Consider the following 12,865-nt stretch of genomic DNA (forward strand, 5'->3'; position numbering starts at 1 on the left):
ATGTAACTGATTATTATATGTGTGTGTGCTAAGCTGCCTCAGTCATGTCTGACTCTTGAGACCCCATGGACTGTAGCTCACCAGGCTCCTCTGTCCAGGGGATTCTCCTAGCAAGAATACTGGAGTGGGTTGCCATTTCCTCCTCCAGATTATTATATATAATGGTTTATTTCATTACTAAGTCAAAAGATAAATATAAGCATTTTCTTCCCACAGCATATTTCAGTGGTTTCCAATTTCAGAAAATACTCTCAATGTTAAACTAAGTAACTACCTATGTTCAGGGTTCCCTAGCTTTTATTTTCCTAGGAAAAAAATCTGAAATGATATTCATAAGTGAAAGTCTACAAATCAGTTATAGGTTATAGTTATAAGTCTACAAATTATAAATCAATAATTTCTACTAACTCAGTAATTATAAAGTATGCCTTATTTTTAATATGGATTACTCTGAATGTTAGGTTAAACATTTTCAAATATTTACTAGATATTCAATATTCCTTCCTTCTAAAGGAATAAAAACATTCTAACTTATTAATACTATTAGTTTAATGATGACATTTCATAATGCTTATTTTCATTATTAACTGCTTCTTAATTACTACACAGGGATTATCTATTACTTCAGTTAGTTTAATATGTTACTTTTACTCTTTTAATATGACCTGGAGATCGACAACATTTTAAGACTGGATTAAAGAAAACTTTTAAATACTTTAGATCTGGATTCTACATACTATGTGGTGGTGGTGGTGGTGGTTTAGTTGCTAAGTATTGTGTCCAACTCTTGTGACCCGATGGACTGTAGCCCACTAGGCTCCTTTGTCCATGGGATTTCCCAGGCAAGAATACAGGAGCAGGTTGCCATTTCCTTCTCCAGGGGATCTTCCTGACCCAGGGATCGAATTCATGTCTCTCGCACTGCAGGCAATCTCCTGCACTGCAAGCAATTCTTTATCACTGAGCCACCAGGGAAACCCAACATTGCTATATACAGTAATACCCTGAAAGTGAAAGTCACTCAGTCATGTCCACTCTTTGCAACTCCATGGACTGTAGCCTGCCAGGCTCCTCTGTCCACGGAATTCTCCAGGCCAGAATACTGGAGTGGGCAGCCATTCCATTCTCAAGGGGATCTTCCTAACCCAGGGATAGAACTCAAGTCTCCACATTGCAGGCAGATTCTCTACTGTCTGAGCTACCAGGGAAATCCAAGAATAGTGGAGTGGGTAGCCTATCCCTCCTTTAGTGGATCTTCCCAACCCAGGAAGCCAACAGGGGTCTGCTGCATTGCAGGCGTATTCTTTACTAGCTGAGCTACCAGGGAAGCCCCAAGTAATAGTAGTAACTAGTTCCCAGTTGTCAATCTGCTGTTAATCAGTTACATGATTTTGAAGTCTTTTAAATTCTTTATTTCTAAACTTCATGATTACAGAAATGAGATTTAGACAATCTCAATAATCCTCTCCAGCTCTAAAATTCTAATGACTTATTTGCAAATCTAATTTTGAAGATACTTTTAAGACCATTCCCTAAACTTCTAAATCTCAAGGCTACACTGCTATGCACAGAATAAGTACTTTTAAATAGCCTTCAGTTGACTGACTTTAAACAGATGAAAAAAACTAAAAAATTACCTGTGTACTATAGTAACAGAATATCATTTCTGAGAAAATAAATTTTTAATGCTTCATCAAGTCCAATAACTCAGAGTTGTGCCAAGATCAAAACATATATATCAATATATGGAGAAATATACTTACCAATGTATCTAGGCCTACATGCTGTTTTCCCTTTTCTTGAAGTGGTCCTATTATCAATTTTCCACTAGAAAAAAACGGTGTATCCAATGTTTTATATACTTTCAACTCATCATGTTCAACACAAAATTGGTATGTATCTCGTGGCCTTATAAGATCTAAAGGGAAAATAATTAATGTAAGTATAAAGTAATAGCAATGACATTGCTCATTGATATAGCATATACACACATGTGTGTGCATTCTAAGTCACTTCAGTCAACCAACTTTTTGCGACCTTGTGGACTGTAGTAGCCCGGCAGGCTCTTCGGTCCATGGGATTCTCCAGGCAATAATACTGGAGTGAGTTGCCATTCCCTTCTCCAGGGGATCTTCTCAAACCAGGGATCAATCCTGAGCCTCTTATACACACTCATAAATAAAAACATAAACCTGTCCTAGAAAGATAGATACGATTAAGAGCACTGACTCTGGACCTAGAAAGGTCACCTCAAGTCTTTGTCTTCCAAGCTGAATGACCATAGCCAAGTTGCTTATCCTCCATCTCATTTTCTTTTCTATAAAATGTGATAGCAATAGTTTGTTAGAGTTGGGAATATCAAATGAGTTAATGTGTATAAAGTATTTAAAACACTGGTACAAAGTAAGCATTCAGTAAGCTTTGTTAATAATATTATTTTATTATTTATTAATAACATGGCAGTATTATTATTTCCCCTATAATAACTCAGATGGAAAACAAAATCAGCTAAGACACAAGAAAAGATTCCTTATCCTTAAAAAGTTCAATATAACATAGCCACACTACAAATGTATCATCATCATGCCAGTAAATACCTTTGTGACTGATTAAGTAACAATATTTATTTATCAGGTAGAGGCTCTAAATAACCAGTTCTAACTGTAGCTCCCAAATTACTATATCATTTTTTTACATTTCCCTTTTACTTACAAACTTTTCCAGACCTGTAATTAATACATTTTATCATCAGCTTCTGACTATACTCCCACAGACAACAGGATATAGACAATACATATGCCCAGGAAACAAAAAGTGATGAATTCTTGATAACACAACTTTTTTACTAATACATTACAGCAACGTTTTCAGATTAGACACTTTGCTAAAAAAAATATTCCCTGTACTTTTCCCTCTATAGCCAAATCAACGACTGAATATAGAATATCTCTGTTACTTAAGATATCAATGGAGCCTATTTCACAGTCAAAATTTTAAGTGTAAACACTGTCTCTCTGCTTTGACATATTTATCTTTGATTTAGGCTAAATAGTCCTCAGTACTCACTAGTACAGTCATGACAGTTTTTTAAACACTTAAATATTTCCTGTATGTAAATATTGCCTTGTTGGGAAACAGCTGAGTGTCCACTACTTAACTCCACCACACTATAACCCATCTCTTGGGACCTCCAATGGTATCCTAGAAACTAAAATTTTAATACCTGTTAAGTGTAGGAGGAGGCTTATAGGACCCTATGCCAGCCTTAAACATGACATTTGTTTGACTGACTGATGTCCTTGCTCCACAGCACCAAAGGCTGTCTAAACCCAGCCACAATCCCTACCTGATCTCATAGTAAGAGTGTATCCAGGAGTCTGCAAGTTAATTTGCTACAATTCCCCCTGAACAGGCTTCCTGATAACTCAGTTGGTAAAGAATCTGCCTGCAAGGCAGGAGACCCCAGTTCAATTCCTGGCTTGGGAAGATCCGCTGGAGAAGGGAAAGGCTACCCACTCCAGTATTCTGGCCTGAAGAATTCCATGGACTACAGTCCATGGAGTTGCAGACAGTTGGACACAACTGAGCACCTTTCACTTTCCCCCTCAACAGCTCTTGTCCCCAAGTGTCCTCCTGATCAAAGAAAGCCTGGATCCTACTGGAGGAGGCAACATTCCTGATGGTAGCACTTGTATCATAGAGGACAAATGCATGGTACTATATGTCCTTGGAGGTTGTCTACGACAAATGCATGGTACTATATGTCCCTGGAGGTTGTCTACCATCAATTCCCTCACAGTAGTCCTCATACAGGCTACTTATTTGAATCAGACTAGCTATTGGACTTTGGCTCTGAAAGATCTGGGGAGAGAAAGGAAAAGTAGAAAAGCCAGCCTTCAAGCAAACAGTTTGTCCTTGCTGCTGCTGCTGCTAAGTCGCTTCAGTTGTGTCTGACTCTGTGCAACCCCATAAATGGCAGCCCTCCAGGCTCCCCCATCCCTGGAATTCTGCAGGCAAGAACAGTGGAGAGGGTTGCCATTTCCTTCTCCAATGCAGGAAAGTGAAAAGTGAAAGTGAAATCACTCAGTAGTGTCCGACTCTTTGCGACCCCATGGACTGCAGCCCATCAGGCTCCTCTGTCCATGGGATTTTCCAGGCAAGAGTACTGGAGTGGGGTGCCATCGCCTTCTCCGAGTTTGTCCTTACGAGATGTTAAATTAAGCATTCTCAGAATCAACCCTGAGCTTACCCATAAGAACAGTCTCTTGTGTTTCTGGGTCCTTCACCCTTGTTGGCTGCAGAGGATCTCCCAGAGGTATATTCAGATTTACCATGAATTTATTCTCTGCAAAAGAAGTACCACTGAAATACTATTTATTTAAAACTCTTTTCCATTAAAAAAAAATCTAGTATGAAATAGAGCTAAGGACAAGTTGAAAAGGAAAATGGAAGAGGCATATTTCTTCCTGTTTATCAATGACCACTTTGATGCATGGAAGAGATAAGTTTCATTTGACAGTACAATTTACCCATGTGGAAATGTTTTACACTATGATATTAATGATTCTTTTTAAAGAATAAAATTAATTTACTTTCAAAATCTGAAGAAAAGTTGACATTAAAAAGAGAATTGACCCTTAAGTACTATTATATTCTGAAGCCTTTAGAGGTATATTTCAAAATCTGCGAAGAGCTCTTTTTCAAAATACCGTTATTTAAAATAAGGGAAAAGTTCATACTTCTTTCTTCATTTTCAAGACAGATTCTTTTCCTATTAGCTGTTGTAATGATTCTTCCCAAGTTTCCTTTTGCTTTTCTTTTAGATGATACTGTGTCTGGGGACAGTATTCCACCAATCACAAATCCTCCTGAAATTTAACCCCCAAAAAGGTAAATCATCATACCTAGCAAAGTGAAAATCTTGAAACAAAATTCATTACATTAATAAAGCACACTTCTTTTCAAAGCACAGAATACATTATTATTACTACTCTACAGCTAATTCAAGTAACACAAATAGCAACCAATTTCACTTAAGTCTCTTTACTATCCTAAATCTGGTGGCTCAGTCGGTAAAAAATCTACCTGCAATGCAGGAGACCCCGGTTCAATTCCTGGGTCAGGAAGATCCCCTGGAGAAGGAAATGACAACCCACTCTAGTAATCTTGCCTGAGAGGATCCTAGTGGGCTACAATCCACGGGGTCACAAGAGTCAACCACAACTTAGCAACTAAACCATCACCACTATCCTAAATCTAGACACACTGATGAAACATAACTGAATGATCTCTATTGCTTGAAATATAGTCATCAGTGGAGGTATAAAAAATGAAAGACAAAGATTAGCAAAGAACTATTTATAGTAATCCACATGTCAGTTTAGTCCTTGTCTCAGAAATATTGATTTAAAAAAAGGCAGTAACTTTAATATAACTCTATTTTCTTTCCCATCTTCTATAATTTTTGTAGAGAAATATGACAAGAAAATGGAATGAGAATAATAATGGGGAATATTTAATCTTTGCCAGTTAAAATTTTCTCATGTTCTGATCTAAGGTTTCATTTTATGCAATTAGAAATGTTATTGGATTATATAAAAATAATGTGCTCCATGCTCAGTCATATCTGACTCTTTGCTACCCCATGGACTGTGGCTTGCTAGGCTCCTCTGTCCATGGAATTTTCCAGGCAAGAATACTGGAGTGGGTTACCATTTCCTTCTCCAAGAGATCTTCTTGAATCAGAGATTGAACCTGCTGCATCTCTTGGGCTTCCTGCTTTGGTGGGAAGATTCTTTACCACTGGGCCACCAAGGTTAAGTGTTAGTCACGCAGTTGTGTCCAACTCTTTGTGACCCCACGGACTGTAGCCCACCAGGCTCCTCTGTCCACTGAATTCTCCAAGCAAGAATACTGGAGTGGGTTGCCATTTCCTTCTCCCAGGGATAGAAACTGGATCTCTTGCATGGCAGGCAAATTTTTTACCATCCGAGCCACTAGGAAAGCCACCTGGGAACACTCTATAAAACTACACAATCACTTCAAATTGCTAGCAAAGAGAAAAAAATCAGCATCTCTATAGTAATTAGAGAAACCTGGACTTAAACCTATTCTTGTCACACTGTTGGAGGATGATGATTAAATAAGGTAATGTTATAAATATGTAAGACAGTACTTGGCTTCCCTGGTGGTTCTGCCTGCAATGTGGGAGACCTGGATTCGATCCTCAGGTCAAGAAGATCCCCTGGTGGGCTACAGTCCATGGGGTCACAAAGAGTTAGACACAACTGAGCAAGTTTCACTTTCTTGGCACAACACGTACCTAAATAAATTATAGCAATTATCATTATTATTTTTTATTTTGAGACATCAGAACATAAATTTTACCTGATGGCCTTGCCTGATAATCTATTCGTTCCCCTCGCCAGTATTCCAAAGGTTTTGATCGTGTTCTCATAGTTCTGCGAACATTTGGTGTACAGGAGGGCAATACTGTAAAAGACACCAGACAAAAATATACACATATGTTGAGTTGGACAAAACTCTGCAGTGAAAAGACTGATATTACTTTCTAGAACAGGAATGCTTCTAGACAAACAAATTTTAAGACATATTTGGGCTAGTAAAGAAATGCCAATGAAAAAATAAACTACTAGATTGGAAAGATTTAAAAATTTGGTAACATTCATGGTTAATGATATTAAAGGTACACTGAAATTCTCATATATTTATGATAGAAATATAAGCTGAAGACAATCTGATAATATCTATAATTGTAATACTCTGAGGTGGCAATTTCATTTTTAGAAAATGAATTTGTAAAATATTCATAAAAATAGGCAAAGATCTAGGTATAAAAACATTCATAGTAGTACTGTTTATCATAGGAACTGAAAACAGATGTCAAATTGAAAACCATCTAAATGTTCCCAATAGGAAATGTGTTAATCAGGGGTAGTCATATACGCATGTGTTTATGTGTATACACACATATCTACTCATTTTATCTGACCAATGCAAAGTTCTATATGCTAAGTTTGCTGGCTATATAATCAACTTCCTATGTTCTTTCTTATTTCTGGTTTGCTGGATTTCTCCAATTCTGAAAGTGGTTTATCAAAATCTCTAACTGTATTGCTTAAAATCTCCTTGCTTTTCCTCAGGTTTTTTTTTTTTTTTTCTTTATACATTTTAGTTGCTAGGCTGTTTGGTACATAGTAGTTTATGATTTTTCTATTTTCTTCATAAATTGCTTATTTTATTATTACAAGTCCTTTATTCTGTTCACATTTGTAACTTTAAATTTCACTTTACCTAATATTAAAAATGCCCCACTACTTCCTTCTGTTTATATTACTCTACTTAATTCTTTGATAATCTTTTATTTTAAAACCTGTTTTAAGTGTTTCTTATAAATATATAGGTCAGTTTGTATTGTTTAACCAAATCTGTTAGTCTCTATCTTACTAGAGGAATTTAATCTATTCATGCTTATTTAGTATAACAAATATGGTTCTTTTTATTCCTTCCATTTTACTTTATATTTACTTGTTATTTTACATCAATGATTTTTTTTTTCCCCTCCTTTTCATTGGTTTGGTCAGAATACCATTTCTTTCCCCGTACTCCAAACCTTGGTCATTTCAATGTTTTACTGTGCTTTTTCAGTCTAATTTACCTTCCTATTCCTGACATTCAAATCATATTCATTTCTCTATGATTATATTAAAAACTGTATTCCTTACCAAGATATCATCTTTCTTCTCTCACTTAGTAAAACAGAACTTTTAGACTACTTTTATCACCCTTCTGCCACTCCTACTCTCCTCCTCATTATACCAAGTTTTGTTAAGATAGTGCAGATTTCAAACTATCATTGCAAAAATTCTTACTTAGTACTTATAAATCCTCAATCATATTAGCATTAAGTAGACACACTCTTGGGTGTGAGCAATGAGACACCCCTTCCCTAGGACACATGTGGAACCTATGATATACTAAACTGAATATGGCAAAAGCAATGGGAAGTCACTCCTGTGACTATGTCATCATTCTACACATAAGACACTATCTAGCAGAAGCAGAGAAAAATTATTCCTTGCTCACTTTGAAGAAGCAAGCTGCCACACTAAGAAAAGAGTCTATGAAAAGGGTCATGTGGCAAGGAACTGCAGGTGACCTCTAGAAATTAAGAGTAGAGGCCCATGGCTCACAGACACCAAGAAAACAGGTATCTCAGCCCTACAATTCCAAGGACCTGAATTCTCCTAACAACCACATGAGCTTGAAAGAGGATCTTGAGTTCAGATAAGACCATGGTCCAGGCTGACACTTTTGACTGAAGCCTGTGAAACCCTTTAACAGAGAACCCAGCTAATTTATATCTGAACTTCTGTCCCATGGAAACCACAGGATAACAAACATGTCTGAACCACTAAATCTGTAGTAATTTGGCACATGGCAACAGAAAATGTATACATTATTTAAATTTAACCATATGTTGAGAATCATTCCTAATTCTCTCGTCTCTTTGAACGCAGTACTGATTTATATGCTACTTGGTAAAATAACCTCACATGGCTATTTTCCATGGAGGATGATAATTTTGCATTATGTGCAAAACAGATTCAGGTATCAGAAGATATCTTGTTATATCTAGTTATAACATGGATTGTAATACATTTCTGAAAGTAGGCTATTTTATTTTTCCAGAGTTACACTGATGAATAATGCTAGTCTTTTTTTTTTTTTTTCCTCCTTTGTATGTAACTTCTATCTGGAAGCTTTCCTCTATCCTTGAAACTTAGGAATTTTATTCAATTCTGTCTAGAGGTGTATATTCTTCATTACTTTTTACTGGCAGCTGATAAACTCTCTCAAATTGCAGATCAAGCCTATCTTTATTCCAGGAAGGTTTTAAGTATTATTTTAATTTTTCTTTTTTCTGAAAATTCTATTATTTGCATTTTTTATATGTTGTCTCCATGTTATTTTCATTGCCTATTTTTCCCTCATGGTTTCAATCTCTTTTGTATTTCTGTTCTGATAAATTTCTTCCATGTCAACACCAGCTACTAATTTAGCACTCAACAGTATTCATCTTTATCAGTTGATGTGCTGATTTTTTAAACTGAAAAATTATGCTTTACCAACCAGAAAGCCTTCTGTGATATAACTAAATTTCTGAAGATATTCATATTTCCTTCATTGTTAAAACTGTTATTTATCTACAAAGGTTCTGGCTTACTATAATTTGTGTACTGCTGATTTTCCTCTCTTGTGTGGTTGCAGACCCTCTCAGGGACAATTTTATTTCTCTTTGCCTACTCTGACTCACAGCATATTCCACTCCAAGTCAAGCAAGTGTGTGTGTATGCATGCATGCACTTAGTTGTGTCTGACTCTTTGTGACCTCATGGACTGCAGCCCACCAGGTTCCTCTGTCCATGACATTTTCCAGGCAAGAATACTGGAGTGGGTTGACATTTCCTACTCCAGGGGATCTTCCCGACCGGGAGAGAGAAGCTGCATCTTTTGCATCATCTGCATTGGCAGGTGGATTCTTCACCACTGCACCACCTAGGAAGCTAAGCATTAAACATTGAGAAGTACAGCAGTCTCTCTTCACATGGACCCACAAAATACTGACAAGATGTGAGGTTCTAGTGGAAGCAATTAGAGAAAGCTTCATCCCTATAGGTTCTCATCAAGTATAAATGCAGAAGCCTTAAGTATAGGCAGAAAAACAAAAAGCCACTCCAATTCTGCAAACATGAGAGATCGCATGAATCTTAATCCCCAAGTGGGCCTCTCCATGGGTTCCTTAGCTCCTGGCTTACTTATCCTAGTTACTGTTTTGTTTAGGTGTGAGCTGGAAAAAATCAGAGAAGTTGTCATGGATGCCATCTACCCAGAAGTTACATTTTATAGAATTCTCTACCATTGCTTTCTTATACATTAGGTAAGATCAGCTCCCTACTACTGGGCAATGAGTGAGTGGATTACAAGATTTATAAATGGACAATAAAGAAACTCTGTGGCATGTGATGATTTACCATGAATTAATGAAACAAAATATGAAGTTTTACATTACTTGACAATTAATCCAAATAATATTTCCCCCACTTGAGAAAAAATTAAACTATATTTAGAAACAGAGGTTTTATAATAATATGAAAATATTAAGGGAAAAATAATCTTACCTAATTTGTGATGCATCTTGCTCTCTGGTGTTGAATCAGATATTTCTCCTCTTGAATCATCTGTAAATTGCAAAAGAAATATCATGAGCAATGGCTCCTAATTTCATGTTGAGTTAAAGTATGTACTAGGTCAATTTCAGAATAAATATTAAAAAAAAAAAATTCAACCCAATAATACATTTTATTACTCCCTTTGCTTTCCACTGCTGAGAATGAAAAGCTAATAAAACCACAATAACATGTCTAAAGGTTTTGTTACAATGAATATATCTTAAGAGGAAAATGGTTACAAGTAACAAAAACAAACAGGTTTTAAATTGCTTGTGGACTTCAAGTAAAATAAGCCACTGGGTGGATAAAAATGCTGGGTGTGATTATGAACAACTGCTGAGTTAATAATGCAATCTATGATTCTTAAAGTTCTAAAACAGCACAAGTGTACTGAATTTAGTTGGCAGGGTGACAATTAGGTCAAGGGTTCATAACTTTAGTGTGGCAAACAGCATCTAAACATAGCAGTCATTAATTCTTTTCCTTTATCAACAAAGTTTAATTGTCTTCTCCTTCAAACTCCACTGGCCTCAGTGAGTTGCTTGACTAATGAAATGCAGCAGAAGTGACATTCTGGGGCTTTGAAGGCTAATTCCTCAGGTGACATTCAGGTTCCACCTAGATCTCTTGGAACTTCAGTCTGGGGAAGACAGTCACAATTATGAAGATTGACTATCCCAAGACTGCTGTACTGTGAGGAAACCCAAAACAACCATGTGGAAAGGCCAAGTGAAGGAAAAGAGATGCTTGGCCAACCCTCAGTTATTTCAGCCACCCTAGCTGAGTATCAAATATATAAGTAAATAAGTCACTGTGGACTTCCAGCCCAGCTGACCTTTCAAATGACTCCAGCCCCAGTGGCTTGCATCTAACTATAAAAGTATGAAAGAGCCAAAATGAGAATTGCCTAGCTAAGTCACTCCACAGAACTATGAGAGATAAATCGTTAAACTAAGCCACTAAGATTTGGATAGTAAGTTATGCAGCAATCTGAAACTATTAACAGTGAACATACAATGAACTACCTGAGATTTTCAATACAATTTTTATATAGCATACATTTCCTGAAAAGCAGGTCTAAGCTTTCATTTTATTCCCAGCTAAAGAGTAGAAGGCTTCTTTATGGGGATCATGAAAATGTTCTAATATTTATTGGTGGTTTTTTTTTTTTTTTTTTTTTTTGCATGTATGCTCAGTCATGCCCACCTCTTTACAACCCTATGGAATGTAGCCCATCAGGCTCCTCTGTCCATGGGATTTCCCAGGCAAGAATACTGGAATGGGTTGCCATTTCCTTCTCTAGGGGAAATTCCTGACCCAGGGATCAAACTTGCATATCCTGCATCTCCTACATCCACAAGCAGATTCTTTACCACTGACCCATCAGGGTAGTCCAAATCTACCGTGGTGATAGTTATAAATTACTGAATTACATATACTATAAATGGATTAACTGTATGGTATGTGAAATATATCTTAATAAGGGAGCCCTATCTATATAAAGCTATTACCAAAAAGAAAAAAGAAAAATTCAGTCTCCCATGTAATTCCCACTAGAACAAGTAGAGAGCTAGTAATTCTTGGATTTACTAAAGCAGTTTGCCTTGGAGGCAGCTGTTGGGGTCAGAGAAGGAGCAAAGCAAATGAGCAAATATACTGAAGATGATGGGAGTCAGGCTTCTCAGTATCTTAGAGAAAGGGTTGATTAAAATGGAAAAGGAAAAGTCTTTCAAATGTGTTGGACTGGAGTTGGAGGTACTGATGTGCATGCATGGTTTTTAAATACAGACACACCTCAGAGATATTGAGAGTGTGCTTCCAGTGCATGCATGCTTAGTCACTCAGTCCTGTCCAACTCTTTGCGACTCCATGGACTGTAGCCCATCAGGCTCCTCTGTCCATGGAATTCTCCAGGCAAGAGTACTGGAGTGGGTTGCCATTTCCTTCTCCAGGGGATCTTCTCGACCAAGGGATTAGACACTCATCTCTTGCATCTTCTGCATTGGCATGCGAGTTCTTTACCACTGAGCCACTGCAATAAAACAAATTTGGCAATAAAGCGAGTCACATGAATAAAGTGAGTCACATGAATAAAGCGAGTCACATGAATTTTTTGTTTCCCAATACATTATGTTTACACTATAATATAGTCTGTTAAGTCTGTAAAAGTGTCATGTCTAAAAAAAGTCAAAAGTATTTTAAATACCTTATTGCTAAAAAATGCTAAACATCATCCCGAGTCCTCTGTAAGTCAGAATTTTTTACAATAGTAACAAAGACCACTGATCATGGGTCACCATAATAATAATGAAATATCACATGAATTATCAAAACGTGACACAGACACAATAAATGAGCAAATGCCACTGGAAAAATGGTGACAATAGACTTGTTTGATATGGAGTTGCCACAAAACTTTAATTTGTAAAAAATGCAAAATCTGTGAAGCATAATGAAACAAAGAGCAGCAGAGCCAGGGACTGCCTGAATAAATACAAAAATAGATATAGATGCTTATGTATGTACAATGTACATATATGTGTGTATCTATTGCCTATCTCAGTCCCCTGAGAGCCTAGAAGCAGTAATATCCCAGTAACAATGAGCACACC

General features: G+C 36.8%; 1 protein-coding gene across 4 annotated transcripts in view; it reads right to left on the reverse strand.

Annotated features, from left to right (window-relative positions):
• The window catches only part of CENPC (centromere protein C), a 94,376-nt gene that overhangs the window by 6,162 nt on the left and 75,349 nt on the right, over positions 1–12,865 (reverse strand). The window contains exons 13-17 of one of the 4 annotated variants that reach the window (XM_068975204.1): positions 10,203–10,262; positions 6,388–6,492; positions 4,739–4,868; positions 4,250–4,320; positions 1,764–1,918 (exon numbers count right to left, since the gene is read on the reverse strand). In XM_068975204.1, coding sequence (XP_068831305.1) covers positions 1,764–1,918; positions 4,250–4,320; positions 4,739–4,868; positions 6,388–6,492; positions 10,203–10,262 — 521 coding nt within the window. Of the gene's footprint in view, positions 1–1,763; positions 1,919–4,249; positions 4,363–4,738; positions 4,869–6,387; positions 6,493–10,202; positions 10,263–12,865 lie in introns of those variants that run through there. The other 3 variants (XM_068975203.1, XR_011145080.1, XM_068975205.1) reach the window with 3 other exon arrangements.

The sequence above is a fragment of the Capricornis sumatraensis genome, chromosome 7 (genome assembly GCF_032405125.1).
Source record: "Capricornis sumatraensis isolate serow.1 chromosome 7, serow.2, whole genome shotgun sequence".
NCBI classification, from domain to species: domain Eukaryota; kingdom Metazoa; phylum Chordata; class Mammalia; order Artiodactyla; family Bovidae; genus Capricornis; species Capricornis sumatraensis.